Genomic DNA, 16286 nt, shown 5'->3' on the forward strand with positions numbered 1-16286 from the left:
TTTTTAAGACACGATGAAGCAAATAATAGGTACAATTCTTGAACTCTCTCTTTGCAGTTTTGTTTTTAAATAGTGTTTATATATAACCCCAGATGTATGTTGTTATGAGTATTTTATTTCCCGTCTAGATTAATTATTAGGCTGATTATTTTGTAAATTCTCTAATATATCTTTTACGCTCAAAAAAGTTCACCAATGTATGTTACATTTTGGGGAAGAGTGAGGAATAATACTGTGAGCCACTATTAATCGTTAGAACTTAGTGATCTCTTCAAAAATATTATTTTTGAAATCAGTTTAAAATATCCTCTCGCACTGTTTGAACATGCTTGATTCAATTCTAATAGTAATATAATCATATTAATTGAAATTTTTGCTAATCCATTTTCAAAAAATAAATGAGAAATATTCAAAAAGAAAAAATAGTTTAGAATATGACTTTTTGGGAACTTCGCAATAACTAATACAGAGTTGTTATCTTTACTGTTTTACTGAAATTGTTTGGTTTTTGTTTACAGAGTTTAGACTCTATCCAAAAGTTTTTTATGTAGTAACGTCTGTAAACTTCGTGTGTGTTTGTGTATATGCTCCAAAAAGAAAAATCAACTATATGTAGTTAAACATGCCCTTGCTGCCTTGCAACGCAAGAGTCAACACCAATATTGACTTCCCTTTACCGCAACATATTTCTCTCATGAAAATTATACGCTGCACTTTTGAAAAGGATATCAATGCCTACACCAAGAGCTGTATGACAGAGCAATCGAAACGCCACATTGGAACATACACTACTAACATCCGTCTATAAAGAATTATTAAGTGAGATATAAATATATCACATAAGCACCTAATATTATCAAAATTGAACCCATTATATATTGACTTTGATGTGGCTATAATTTCATATTTTAGTACATTATTTGCCTTGCATTTTGTATGCTTTAATGATAAACTATACTTTATTTGCACGTAATGGAGTCTATTTTATATGTAGGTGAATTGGAGATAAAAGTAGAACAAAAGAAATAATTAAAGTCTAAAGAGTGCTCGAAAACAATTGAAAAGAAGAAAGAAAGAAGTGAGCAGCGGATAAATGAGAAAGCTGGCGAAGCAAGCTTAATAGCTCGCGTGGGAGCTGGCTGGGCGAGCATTTTAGCTCGCGTGGGAGCAGGCTAGGCGAGGCAGGAAGCGAGGTCCACCTCGCGTTAAGGGTGGCGACGACAGGTCTGGGGCGAGCTCCTGCTCGCGTGAAGCCTCGTGAGGCGAGGTCTGAGGCGCACACACTCCGAACTTTGAAGGCTTATTTCGTCTCCTGGTTTGACTAGGACCTGGCCTATGTCGTTTAGATCTTTTCCTACACATATAAATAGACATAAAACGCCACTTTTGAAGGAGTTTTGCAACCGGAGGCAAGGATAGCTCGTGAAACAACCGTTGGGAATTAGAATCATTGATTTCTACATCCTTTCATCTTTACTTTATAATTTAATTATGCAAAATATCTGGGATATTGTTACTATGAGTAGGGATAGCTAAACTCCTAATCTAGGATTTTGATGGAACTTATTGGAGGATGATTTTCCTGTTACGTTAACATAGATTTGCCGTAGTATTTTCTCTATTTGTTCAACTATATTATTATTGTTGTTGATTGAAGGGCCCTCAATCGACTGTACCTATTTAGTACGTATTACTCGGAAAAGAGTGCATATTTAGGTAATTGTTGAACAACATCACTCCTAACGTATATGAGGGATCAATACGGAGGGTTTAAAGGTGGGATTAGGGATAACGAAACCTTGGTGCGATCCGAGTGAGTCGTACTTAATGCCAGCTAGCGTAATTCGGGAGAATATGTCTAGTAAATTATGGCAGTTACTCGGGAAAGAATTACAACACTCAGAGCGTTCATGATCGGTAGAGAAGACTTAGGCAAATTTGTAGAAAATGTAGCGGAAAGGATTCCGACAATAGGGGAAATCATAACCTTAGATCATTCCAATTCTTGTCTACAATCCGTTCGTAGTTAGTTATTAATTATTGCATTTTCATTACGTGATATTAAGTTAGTAAACGTCAAATTTGTTACTTAAATATTTCTGAAGATTGATTGCATGAATTTGTGTGAGTCTAGTAGTTGTGTTTAATAGGTTAATTCCCTTTGGGATTCGACTCCGGACTTATTAACCGGAATATATTTGTTAAGACCGCTAAGTCCTTTTTACAAGGCATAGTTGGGAGTAATCAAATTTTGGTGTCGTTGCCGGGGACTTTACGGTGTTATTAATTGCAGCTAAAAGAATTGCTAGAATTCTTAGTGTAGTCAATTTTCTTCATTTTAAACCAAATACATTGAAATTCTAACGTTTGTAGTCTTGGGTGCTAAAGGTACATGCCTAGAAACTCCTCAAGAACTAGTGAATTGTTCGAAGCATTATCAGATCTTGAGAAAGTTTTCAAGGCACTGAATCATGCAAACAAGAAGGGCAAATAGCAACAGAACTCAACAGAACAAATCAAACCAGACATGGATGACAGAGTAGAAAATCCAAACAACAGAAACAATGAGAATTACCCGAACAATCAGGGTGTGGTGCCTCTTGTTCCAGAAGCAGCATTGTATGACTGGGCACAACCCACCGCCGAAAATCTGGCAACCGCAATTGCAGTCCCTCATATACAAGAGGAATCATTTCAAATAACAAACAACATGCTACATTTGTTGCAGAACAAGGGACTGTTCTCACGGTCATACATTGAAGATCCTCAGCAGCATCTGAAGAATTTTCTGTCGATATGTTTCACGCAAAGGCAACCTAATGTGACACCAGAAGCAATAAAGCTGTTATTATTTCCATTCTCAGTGACAGGAGAGCTCAAAATTGGCTTAATTCACTCCCCATAAACTCCATTACTACTTGGGAGGAATTAGTCAAGCAATTTTTGAACAAGTTCTACAAACAAATTGATGAGATATTGAGCTTCAGGCATAGACCAACAGAAACACTACAAGAAACGTGGGAGAGGTTTAAGGGTATGCTGGTTAAGTGTCCACATCATGGAATTCCAGATCAGATGTTAGGGCAGAGGTTTTACATAGGACTAGCAGACGGCTTAAAGGCCAATGTTGATGCTTCAGCAGGTGGAGCATTTTTGAGAAAAACATTCAGAGAATGCAAGATCCTACTTGACAAAATTTCCCAAAACTCAGGATGGATGACAAGAGACTCTACGATCACTCATGTAGTTCATTCAGTGGCTTTAGACCCAAACAAATCCATAGTTGAAAATATGGCCACTCTAATGACGCAAATGAGCATCCTCACCAAAAATATCGATGAATTAGGCCAGAAGCAGCAGGTACACATAGTTGACGCAACTAATGGGGGCTTATGTACACTATGCATTAACCAACCATATGTATGCTCGTGGAGTGCGGAAGGTGACAACCAGCACTATCAGGAAGATATGAACTATGTGGCCAACTAGGGGGGACAGAGGCAAGGTGGTCAGAATTAAGGGCAGCAGAATCAACAATATAGGCCAGCACAGCAGCAGTACAATAACAGCAATAATCCTGGAGCTATGTGACCACAGGGTCAAGTTGTGCCTTAATAAAGGCAACATGGTTACAACCAGCAAAATCAGCAGCTAGCTTATCAACAGCCTCAACAACAACAGATGGTGAGACAAGATGACGAATTTACTGAACTTAAAGGAATGCTGCAACAACTGATTGGGTCCAATGGAAAAATGCAAGAGAGAGTGGACTTACGTGAATCAGCGATAAAGGTCATTGAGATTCAATTAGGACAGATTTCGATGGCTCTAAATAATCGTCCCCAAGGGACGTTACCTGCAGACACACAAGTCAATCCAAAAGAGCAGGGCCTGAAACAGCTTATGGCAGTGAGTCTAAGAAATGGTAGAGACCTAGATCTGGAGCAAGAAATTGCTCACGAAAGCCGACCTACGGAAACAATTGTGCCAGTACCCATTGAGATAGATGATTCAACATAGTTAACTGAGGTGACGGTACAACATGCACAAGAGAGCACAAGCAAAGAAAAAGAGGATGTGAATGAGACTGAGGATGCGAAGAGGATGTGATTTGGGGGAAAGCATAAACTTGATGCCCTTGGCTATCTACAAAAGGTTTGGCATTGGAAGATCAAGACCCACATCCATTCTACTACAGCTAGCCGACCGGACAGTGAAGAGGCCATCAGGTATCCTTGATGATGTATTAGTACAGGTTGGGAAGTTTGAGTTACCAGTATATTTTGTCATTCTGGACTGCCGGGTTGACGAGAAGATTCCCATAATTTTGGGAAGACCATTCTTGGCCACTGGGAGAGCTTTAATTCATTATGAAACTGGAGAGCTAAAAATGAGACTAAATGATGAAGAGATAACATTCAATGTGCATAAATCTATGCGGCGACGAAGTGAATTTGCTAACTACTCTCTAATAGAAGCTGTGGATGTAATTTTGGAGGAGGAAGATGAGATCTTGAATGCTAAAGAACCTCTAGCAACCTGTCTTAGAACTTAGATGAAGCAAATGGAGAGTACTTGGCGGAGTGGGTACTGGCTCTTGAAGGCCAAGGGTTTTGGGAAAGAGAGCTAGAATTTGAGCCTTTGCACTTAGAAGAAAGGAAAACTCCTCCAGCTAGGCCATCGATAAAAGAGCCACCAAAGTTGGAACTGAAGCCACTACCACCTCATCTCAGGTATGCTTTCTTGGGACCTAACTCAACTTTACCTGTTATTATCTCATCTGGTTTGTTAGATGTGTAGAAAGAACAGCTTTTGCAGGTATTGATTGAGTGCAAAACTGTAATTGGTTGGACCATTGCAGACATTAAGGGTATCAGCCCGGCCTTCTGTATACATAAGATTATACAAGAAGATGGCCACAAACCTTCCAGAGAACATCAAAGAAGGCTGAACCCCAACATGAAGGAAGTTGTGAAAAAGGAGGTGATAAAATGGTTAGATGCGGGGATCATATTCTCCATCTCTGATAGCAACTGTATCCCAGTCCAATATGTGCCAAAGAAATGTGGGATGACTGTAGTGCAAAACAATAACAACGAGTTGATTATCAATAAGAACAGCCACGAGATGGCGAATTTGTATGGACTACAGAAGATTGAAAAAGGCCACCCGAAAAGACCACTTTTCCTTGCCGTTCATTGATCAAATGCTAGATAGACTGGCCAGGAGGTTCCACTTTTGCTTTCTGGATGGATACTCGGGGTATAATCAGATCTCTATTGCTCCGGAAGATAGAGAGAAAATGTCATTCACCTGTCCATATGGCGTCTACGCTTTCCAGAGAATGTCGTTCGGCCTATGCAATACACCCACCATATTTCAAAGGTGCATAATGGCCATCTTCACAGATATGGTAGAGGACATAATGGAGGTCTTTATGGATGATTTCTCAGTGGTGGGAGACTCATTCGATGATTGCCTAAAGAATTTGAAAAGAGTACTGAAAATATGTGTGGAGACTAATATGGTGCTCAACTAGGAAAAGTGCCATTTCATGGTGCAGGAAGGTATAGTCTTGGGGCACCTAGTGTCGAGTAAGGGCATTGACGTAGATCGTGCAAAGGCTGATATGATAGTAAAGCTTCCACCACCCACTTCCGTCAAAGAAATAAGAAGTTTCCTTGGCCACGTCGGTTTCTATAGATGGTTTATAAAAGACTTCTCTAAAATTGCTAACCCCTTGTATAAATTGCTTGAAAAAGATCACCCTTTTGTGTTTTATGATGACTGCATGGTAGCTTTTGAGGAATTGAAGAAGAGGCTAGTGACAACACCTATCATAGTTGCACCCGACTGGGGGTAACCATTTGAGCTTATGTGTGATGCGAGCGACTATGATGTGGGAGCAGTTCTTGGGCAGCGAAAAGATAAAGTCATGCATCCAATATACTACGCAAGTAGAACTTTGAGTGGTGCCCAACTAAATTACACAGTGACCGAGAAGGAGATGCTAGCAGTGGTGTTTGCATTTGACAAATTCAAGTCATACCTGATAGGCTCGAAGGTAATTGTTTATACTGACCATGCTGCTCTCGGGGTACCTAATTGAGAAGAAGGAGTCAAAGCCGCACCTGATTTGATGGGTGCTACTGCTGCAACAATTTGACTTGTAAATCCATGACCGAAAGGTAACGGAGAACCAAGTGGCTGATCACTTGTCTAGGCTGGAAGGAGCCGAAAAGAAGGTTGAGGTGGAAGAGATTGTGGAAACTTTCCCGGATGAACAACTCTTAGCAACGAGCCTCAATGATACACCATGGTATGCAGATATTGCAAATTACCTGGCAAGCGGTATTGTTCCTTATGACTTGTCTTCTGTGCAAAAGAAAAAGTTTTTTCGTGATTGTCGCATATATTTCTGGGATAAACCATATCTGTTTAGGATTTGTCTTGATAACATGATCCGAAGATGCATTCCTAAGATAGATCAATCTTCTATTTTGCAGACATGCCATGCTTCACCGTATGGAGGACATTTTGGGGGCATAAGGACAACGGCTAAAGTGTTGGAGTCAGGTTTTTATTGGCCGACGCTGTTTAAAGATGCATACTTCTGGGTGAAAAATTATGATGAGTGCCAATGGACGGGGAATATTTCCCGTCGACATGAGATGCCCATGAACCCGATCCAAGAGGTAGAAGAGTTTGATGTGTGGGGAATCGACTTTATGGGACCATTTGTTAGCTCATACAATAACAAGTACATACTTGTAGCGGTGGACTATGTCTCGAAATAGGTAGAAGCCTTCGCACTTCCTACAAATGATGCGAAGGCAGTTATTGGTTTCCTGAAAAAGAACATCTTCACCCGATTTGGCACTCCAAGAGCTATCATCAGTGATGGGGGGTATTCACTTCTGCAACCGAGCCTTTGAAAAGCTTTTGGAGAAATATGGCGTTCGTCACAAAGTTACCACTCCGTATCACCCACAAACGAGTGGGCAAGCCGAGGTGTCAAACAAAGAAATCAAGAGTGTTTTGACCAAAACTGTAAATGCTACTCTGACTGATTGGGAAAGAAAATTGGATGATGCATTATGGGCTTACTGCACTGCATTCAAAACTCCGATTGGAATGTCACCGTATAAATTGGTATTTGGAAATGCATGTCACTTGCCAGTGGAGTTAGAGCATAAAGCCTTCTGGGCGTTGCGACAATTAAATCTGGACGTGGAGGCCATTGGAACTAGTAGAGTCACAGAGTTGCATGAACTTGACGAGTTTCGATACCATGCTTTTGAGAGTACTAGGTTATACAAGGAAAGAATGAAACTGGTGCACGACAAAAATATTCTTAAGCGAAATTTTAAGCCGGGAGACAGGGTATTATTATTCAATTCGAGATTGAGGTTGTTTCGGGGCAAATTGAAGTCAAGATGGTCAGGACCATTTCGTGTGGTAGAGATTCACCCCACCGGAGCCGTAGAGATTGTTGCAGAAAATGACTCCCGCACGTTCAGAGTCAATGGGCATAGGTTAAAATATTATTTGGGCATGGATGACGCGAAAGTAGTGTCGGTGACTCATTTGCTCGAGCCACCAATGTTGAGCGAGCCTTAAGAGCGATTACCTGCGTCATGCCGTGATGTTAAATCAGGCACTTCATGGGAGGCAACCCATTGTAATGTTGTATTCGTCATGCCGTGACGTTAACTAAGGCGCTCGTTGGGAGGCAACCCAATTCGTAGTTGATTTTTAGTGTAGTTGGAATTTTTCTTTTCGTTTTTAGGAACTAACATGTTTGCAGGTGATTTCGGCAAGTCGTACGCAGTATCTCACGTTGCCTGGTCTCCAGCGAGCTAGGCCAGCGTTAAGCCATGCGACACCAGGTATTGAGCTCATTAAGGAGCTCGCCTCGCATGGGTTATAGCGAGACACATCTCGCGGAATCCCCCACGTCGCCTACCTCTGAGCTCGCCTCGCCAGGTATGTCATTCGCCTGAGAGCTCGCGTCGCCAGGTTAGTTTTTGCTTTTATTTTCTTTTTGTTTTGTTTTCCTTTAACTCTCCCTCTAAAAAACCCAACTTAAAACACCCACGCCTAAAAGAAAACACACTGCATGCCCCAATTTTCCTCTTCTCCTCCCACACAAACCTCACTGCTCACAAAACACACACTTACGCACTCACGCAGAACACTGCCAAACCCTCCCCCTCACAACTCCATTGAAGACAATCAATCTTCTACTATTTCCTTCACTTACAACAGCAATTCAAAGGCAAATCCCTTTCTCTTAAACATCTAAGGTATGGTTTCTATCTCCATTCTTTGGCAATTTTGAGTTGGGTAAATGCATGACATTGGACACAAATTTTTGGGGTTGTTCTTCATTGTAACCATGTGTTTGTGTGTCCCAACCCCATGAACCCCATAGGAATGGTGTTGCTATTGTGTGAACAAGTGGTAGTACGGAACTCCCAAACCGATTTGGAAGGGTGAGGCAATCTGTCACCCCTACAAGCACTCCCATGGAACTAGTGTATGCTAAGTGTTTGTTATAATGCCTCAAAGGCATTATTTGTCCCCATTGGAGCCCGAGTCTTCGGGATTATAAGACTACTGCTATGTAGTTATGCACCACTTTTAAATCTTAAGTGTGGGGTGGCTCACTGGTAGCCCGATGCTTCGAATGTTGAAGAAGCACCCATGTGTCATTGCTTGATTCTCATGCTAAGAAACGATGAGGTGAAGTCTGAGTAACCTCGAAAACTGTTGATAATCATGTGATAAACTCTAAGTGTGGGTGGCAAGACCATGTTTTGAGAGGTTGCAATACCGCTTAAACTGATTTATGCTCACTTGTGTAGGTACAAATATGCCTCCAAGAAAAGACACTGGTAAAGACAAAGCCACATCCACTACTCCCTCTAAGGATTAAGCTACTTCCGCACCTCCCCAGAAGAAGAGAAAAGGGGGGGAAGCTACTTCCAGTCAAGGTGAAGGACTGAGAACAGTTGCAGCTATTGCAGCCACCCGTCCACAACCTCAGGGCCAACGGGAATTTGGAATCAAAAGCATACCCCCACATGTTAAGGATTGATACAAGCGTTGTAGGCCAAAACATATACATCCGGAAGCTGTTATTCATGAGCGTCACTTGAAATCCAAGTACCACGCTATTTGGAGAGGCATCAATGTGTTGGGGTTGAGCTATGTGTTCCGAAACTCTAGAGAGATCAACGTCAATCTTATGAGGGAATTTTATGTTGGGTTTGATCCAGAGGATCCTGAACAGCTGGTGCCGATTCGTGGAAGGTTGATAGATTTTTTAGCCTCGGCAATATGCAATTTCTTAGGTGCTCCGGATGTTCCTGGGGAACCCTTAGACCACTTCATAGTCCTTCCTACTTATCGAGAGCTGAGACACACTCTTTGTGGTGTTAACTCTGTGGAGGCTTGGGTGCGGGATAAGAAAACCAACCGCCATAGGAAGTTCCAAAAGAAGAATATGAAGGCAGAAGCGCAAGTATGGTTGAAGTTGATCAATTCACGGCTCCTACCGTGCAGCCATGACACTCTCATTAGCCGTGAGAGGACTTGTGTGTTGTATTTCTTAATGGCGGGCCAAAGGGTGAATGTGGGCCACTTGATCCGTTATCAGATGACCCAAGTGCGAACTAGCAAGAAAATTGACCGAATGCCCTTTGTAAACATGCTAACTCAGTACTTGCGGCAAAAAGAAGTGGAGGAGGAGAAGGAGTTCGATCACATCATTGCTCCACCCTTAAGACCAACGGGCCTCACAAATGTCCGGGTTAAGGAGGAGAACACCACAACTTCACTGACAGGGGCTGAGCGCAATGCACGCGATGAAAGTTTCATGGCCTATTTATATGGGATGATGGACTTGCAGCTTCGGATAGGGGGACGGCCTGCCACTACAGAGGAGAGGGCCATATTGGAGCAGCGGTACTCGCTCAATGCTCATGCCCAACAGCTGGTTGGGATAGGTGATGGATACAGACTCCCTGAGGACAAGGATGTTAACATACCTGAGCAGTCCGAGGCCGAGCCGGAGTAGTCAGATGTTGAGGATGATGACGAGGAGGAGGAGGAAGCACAAAACGAGGAGTGGGTAGCCTCAGAGGATGAGGGCAAGGACGCAGCTTGCAGGGAGTTTTTCCTACACCCTACTCATTTGTTTTCTTGTTTTATCAATTGTGTATGCACTGAGGACATTGCATGAAATAAGTATGGGGTGGGGACTTGTAAAAAAAATTAGTCTTGTTTTAGATATTTTTTTTAGTTAGTGTCGTCTTAGCCTTTTAAAGAAAAAAAATTTAGTGTTATATTAGCTTTTAAAAAAAAAGTAGAAAAAAATTAAACTCTTCCCAACGATGGATCTCCTAGACAGTTTGCTTGAGGGAATTAAGTCTAAAGAAAAAAAAACCAAAAATATTTTCTTGTAGGTAGTGTAGTAATTCCCCTTTGGTTTTTATTTGGGCCGCGGTTCTTTCCAAGGATTTTATTTGAACCGGGTGTAGTTATTTTTAATTTTTAGGAGTAGAAATCACTGGGCTATGAATTGAATTGCAGCGATATCTCTTAACTTTGTTATGCCTTGAGAATAGTTAGTACTCTGGTTGTGACGCTTAAACTCAGTTTTTGACTCTAGTATAAGTACCTTAAATCATAGATTCTTAAATTTGGTTGACTGCTTTGACTGGAGTGTCGTGATAAAACCAATCCTGAGTGAGTTATGTGCCATGTCTGTGTGAGGTTTTGTATGTATTCAGTGCATTGCATTTGATGTCTAGAACTTGCCCTGTATGTGTACAAAGCGAAATGGTAGTCTTGTTCAGTCTGGGAAGTGATATAGGCGTTTCTTTGTTGAGCCAGATATATAGAGTTTACCCGCCTGAATGTCATATAACGTAGTTAACCCATTTGAGCCTATAATCATATTTTTTTGGTAACCACATTACAAGTTGCACCCCTTTGTTTGAATCGACCATATATTTGAATCTTGTCACCTGTTATGAGCACTTGAATTGCGATAAATTATATTAAAATTAACATGTGGGGTGGTGGTTTGGCTTTTGAGTGGAACAAATAAAATAAGGAGAAAGGTGCACCGTTTGAAAGAAAGAAACAAAATGTCAATAAAAGCCACTTGGATTGAAAGAAAAAAAGAAGAAGAAGAAGAAGAAAAAAAATAGTTGTATTGTATGAAAAATAATTCTTGATGGTGGTGGCTAGTGATATACTTGTGCTTAAAGAAGTATGGGGTAATATAAATTGAAGTGAAGGTGGAATTCTGGTTTAACATAAGTATGGGTTGTAGTATTAAAGTATATGTATTAAAGTGCTTAAGGGAGGTGTAGTCACTCATATCCAAATATATCATATCCGACCCGCAGCCTACAGTACAACCAATTAAAGTCCTACTTGATCCTAGACTGAATGAGCTCGATTAGTAGAGTATTACACTACGGGTAAGCCTATGGTGCATCATTTGTGGCATATGAATGTTATTTCTGAGAGTGAGTGAATTTTTCCTATATTGAGTTCCTACGTTCTTAAAATTCATTGCGTGTGGAACTAAGCTCTTTGTTGGGTGAGGGCATGTGATTCATAAAGGAAAGGAAATGTCATTGATCTCAATGTTAGAGTAAGTAAGTGAATTGTGAATAAGGCATGGTATTTATGAGTCAAATCTTGAGGTGAGGATGTTACACCTTTGTGCTTAGACTATTTTAAAGATTCTTGGTGTGATGAGTTAAGGGAATTGCTTAAAAAGGTTGTGTCTATAAGTGTAGTTTGATTGCTCGAGGACGAGCAATGTTTAAGTGTGGGGTATTGATGTGTGGCTATAATTCTATAGTTTAGTACATTATTTGCCTTGCATTTTGTATGCTTTAATGATAAACTACACTTTATTTGTGCGTAATGGAGTCTATTTTATGTGTAGGTGAATTGGAGATGAAAGTAGATCAAAAGAAATAATTAAAGTCTAAAGCGTGCTCGAAAACAGTTGAAAAGAAGAAAGAAAGAAAGAAAGAAAGAAAGAAGTAAGCAGCAGATAAATGAGAAAGTTGGCGAAGCAAGCTTAATAGCTCGTGTGGGAGATGGATAGGCGAGCCTTTTAGCTCGCGTGGGAGCAGGCTAGGCAAGGCAGGAGGCGAGGTCCACCTCGCGTTAAGGCTGGCGACGCCAGGTCTGGGGCGAGGTCCTGCTCGCGTGAAGCCTCGCGAGGCGAGGTCTGAGGCGCGCACACTCCGAACTTTGAAGGCTTATTTCGTCTCCTGGTTTGACTAGGACTATGTCATTTAGGTCTTTTTCTACACATATAAATAAACATAAAACACCACTTTTGAAGGAGTTTTGCAACCGGAGGCAAGGATAGCTCGTGAAACAACCGTAGGGAGTTAGAATCATTGATTTCTACATCCTTTCATCTTTACTTTGTAATTTAATTATGCAAAACATCTGGGATATTGTTACTATGAGTATGAGTAGCTAAACTCCTAATCCAGGATTTTGATGGAACCTATTGGAGGATGATTTTTCTGTTACATTACATAGATTTGCCTAGTATTTTCTCTATTTGTTCAACTATATTATTATTGTTGTTGATTGAAGGGCCATCAATCGGTTGTGCCTATTTAGTGTGTATTACTAGGAAGAGAGTGCATATTTAGGTAATTGTTGAACAACAACACTCCTAACGTATATGAGGGATCAATACAGAGGGTTTAAAGGTGGGATTAGGGATAATGAAATCTTGGTACGATCCGAGTGAGCCATACTTAATGACAGCTAGCATAATTCGGGAGAATATGTCTAGTAAATTGTGGTAGTTACTCGGGAGAGAATTACAACACTCAGAGCGTTCATGATCGGTAGAGAAGACTTAGGCAAATTTATAGAAAACGTAGCGGAAATAATTCCGACAATAGGGGAAATCATAACCTTAGATCATTCCAATTCTTGTCTACAACCCGTTCGTAGTTAGTAATTAATTATTGCATTTTTATTACGTGATATTTAGTTAGTAAACATAAAATTTGTTACTTAAATATTTCTGAAGATTGATTGCGTGAATTTGTGCGAGTCTAGTAGCTGTGTTTAATAGGTTAATTCCCTGTGGGATTCGACTTCGGACTTATTAATCGAAATATATTTGCAACGACCGTTAAGTCCTTTTTACAAGGCATAATTGGGCATGATCGTACTTACCTAACTAAATTATTCAATTTTGTAGGTTCAAACTCTATCTAATCATTTGTCAATCGATAATTAATTCATTTGAATAAGTTGATCGTCCATCAATTTCAATCGATACTTTCCCCCTTCAAATTTACTATTACTCAATGCACTCCTGTTTTAATCTGATCTATAGAGTTTGTACTGGTTAATATGGGATACATGTGTCCAGAGATTAGTAGAACGAATCGATGGACTCCTTTTGCTAGTACATCGAATACACCAAACAGTAATCTCTCGGTCTTTATTTTTTTTATACAATGGTGTTAGAATCTGATGGAATTTAGTCCATGTCTTACATCGGTCCTTTTATTTATACTTTATCTGGGCCTGAAAGGGGCCAATTTTTTTTCTTAAAAATATGAGTATGACCCTTGGATTTAATAGTCTTGTACGAGTAATTATGACATATATTGTCACATCGAATGATTGTAGACATTTTTATTGTATTCATATTCCTATTTTAGACATGGTCGGACGGGGACAAGCTCAAACTACTTCTAGTGGGAGTTATCAAAATCAAGAAAGGGGACAACGTAGAATAATACATACTTTAATAATTCGATTCTGAGCCTAAAAGTCACCATGAAAGTCTCAAAGGCGATGCAAAATGAATTAAGGGATTGAATGGCTAAGCGAAGGAAAAGAGAAAAGAAATTTAAACAGTTTAGGAAATTCAAAATAGCCCCTAATGTTTCAATACCTGATCATATTTACTTTTATGAAAAAAATGAGACGAATTGTCTAATTATATAGCGGCTTCGGATTGGGAGGCTTTAGCTATTTTAATTGACTCTCTCGAAGAGTCTTGTGTGATGTTTTAACCAGTATTATTTATCTTGAGGTTTGGACAAGTGAACTCTTTTGGGTATATGTTAAGATACTTGAAACCAAATGGGAGGAATATGTCCCACCAAACATATAACTTGTTATTATGTATGTTCCTATTTTATAAAGGTTAAAATTATGTTGTTTGTCTCTTCGATTTCACGTCCTGCTTATTATTATTTTGTGTGTATTGAGTTGAAACTTTATGAATTTGTGAAATTAATATTTATTTACATAACTTTAGGAACATTAAAAATAATTTTAATATTGGTTAAACATTTAGATACATATGATGAGTGAATACATAGTGACCTTTCGATTCTATGCTAAATGTAAAATCAATATTCTAATCAATTTACTTAAGTGTGTAAATTACATGCATAAAATGATTGTAACATATATGTATGAGCAAAACTTGCATAATTGTCTCTTAATTATAACAAACATGGCATAAAAAGTATCTTTGCTAAATTAAATAAGGGTGACAAACTAAATGGTAAAAATTACGACATGTGTAGTCATAAGATGTGGTATGTGCTGGAAGAGCAAGATGCCTATAATTTATTTAACCATATTATGAGTCATCCAGACGAGGGTAACACTACCTAACATGGGAGATCAAGAGACTTATAATGTTTGGAAAAAAGGATTCCATTGCTTGTGATATTATTGTAAGTTCAGTTGTTGATGATTTTATTCATAAATATGAACAATATCCTACTGCTCAAGTTATGTGATCATATTTAAGATAGGCATATGACGGTACAATTGTGACTTGCCTTAGACAACTAAAAATCAAGTTTGACACATACAAGAAGAGTTATGATCACATTGTTAAGCAACACCTAAAGGTGATGTCAAACATGATTACTCAACTCAAAAGTGCTAGTCATGTTCTCTCTGATGAGCAGCAGGTTCAGGCAGTGATTCGGTCTCTTCCCAATAATTCAGAATATCTGAAGTTTAACTTGTCCAATAATGAAAGCATCAAAACTTTTGTTGATGTTACCCGTTATGTGGAGCTTGATTACGAGCAACTTGGTGTTGCTAAAGCTATACCTAGTGCCTATTTGGCAGAATCAAGTGGTATATAAAATTCAGGCTTCAAGCGCAAGAGAAATTAAAAAAATAACGGGAAGAGTAAGGATACCATAGAAGGACCCTCAAAGAAAAGGCCTAATTCAAGAAGGGACTCCAAGAGAATGATAAGAGCAAGATGAAGTGCTGCAATTGTCAAGTTCTAGGGCATTTTGCTCGTGACTGCACTGAGTCGAAAAAAGATAATATTTTAAAATTTATTTCTAAGTGCTACATATGTTTCTAACATTGTTTTATTAACTGAATCTTATCATGTATACATTATAGACTCAGGGGCCACCGACCATGTGAGTCATGATCAAGAAGTATTTGTAGAGTCTCGTCAGAGTCTCACCTAGATCAAAGTTAGTATATATGGGTAATAATGCAAAGCATAAAGTCAATGAGAGAGAAAGACTTGCGTGGTTGCCGGTCTTTGATATTGCATCATGTCCTATATGTTTCGAAGATTCGACAAACTTAGTCTTTGTGTCTGTTCTTCTAGATTTAGGTTTCAATTTTAATTTCAGCCGCAATAGTGTTAAAATTACTCTAGACAATATTTTTTATGATTTTGAATTTCGTTATGATAGTTTAATTGTGTTAGATTATAATTCTTCTACACATAACTATTATGTTGACCGTTATGTTATGGCATATTATTCTGGTAATAATGATGTTGTGTTATTATATGGCATGCAAGATTAAGATATATAGGGCAAAGATCGAATGAATAAGTTGGCTAAGGAAGAATATACAGGTTCTTTGTCTAAAATTAAAATGCCAATATGTGAATATTATATTATCGGAAAGATTATACATAATTTTGGAAAGACTAAGAAATTTTTTGTTGTAATTAATTTACTACGATATCTATGGTTCAATGAATATGAGGGCTAGGTCTAGTGCTTTGTTTTAAGTTTATTGACAATTTTTTACGCACTTCAGTTATGTCTATTTGATTTCTCATAAATGTGAAGCACATGAATGCTTTAAGAGATTGTCACGACCCGAAATCTCAACCACGGGACCGTGATAACGCCTAAGGTCCACTTACTAGGTAAGCCAACATTAGCTACACAAGTATTTACAATAACAATTTTAAAAGCATATTA

General features: G+C 39.2%; 1 protein-coding gene and 1 non-coding gene across 2 annotated transcripts; one reads left to right on the top strand and one right to left on the bottom strand.

Annotated features, from left to right (window-relative positions):
• Positions 1–2958: 2958 nt before the first annotated feature.
• LOC142164459 (small nucleolar RNA R71) lies at positions 2959–3065 on the bottom strand. Its single transcript, XR_012695227.1, has one exon. It is a non-coding gene; the product is annotated as a small nucleolar RNA R71 (small nucleolar RNA).
• A 3835-nt stretch (positions 3066–6900) lies between these two features.
• Positions 6901–8938, top strand: LOC107777884 (uncharacterized). Its single transcript, XM_075221082.1, has 3 exons — positions 6901–7383; positions 7808–7889; positions 8868–8938. Exons 1-3 carry the CDS (start codon positions 6901–6903, stop codon positions 8936–8938), a joined length of 636 nt encoding a protein of 211 aa, XP_075077183.1.
• Positions 8939–16286: the final 7348 nt, after the last annotated feature.

The sequence above is a fragment of the Nicotiana tabacum genome, chromosome 9, assembly GCF_000715075.1.
Source record: "Nicotiana tabacum cultivar K326 chromosome 9, ASM71507v2, whole genome shotgun sequence".
In the NCBI taxonomy this organism is placed as follows: domain Eukaryota; kingdom Viridiplantae; phylum Streptophyta; class Magnoliopsida; order Solanales; family Solanaceae; genus Nicotiana; species Nicotiana tabacum.

Coding starts and splice junctions, on each gene's coding strand:
- LOC107777884 (XM_075221082.1), top strand. CDS start 6,901: ATGGGGGGTATTCACTTCTGCAACCGAGCCTTTGAAAAGCTTTTGGAG. Junction 7,384..7,807: donor ATTTTAAGCCGGGAGACAGG/GTATTATTATTC, acceptor ACATGTTTGCAG/GTGATTTCGGCAAGTCGTAC. Junction 7,890..8,867: donor GTTAAGCCATGCGACACCAG/GTATTGAGCTCA, acceptor TCACTTGTGTAG/GTACAAATATGCCTCCAAGA.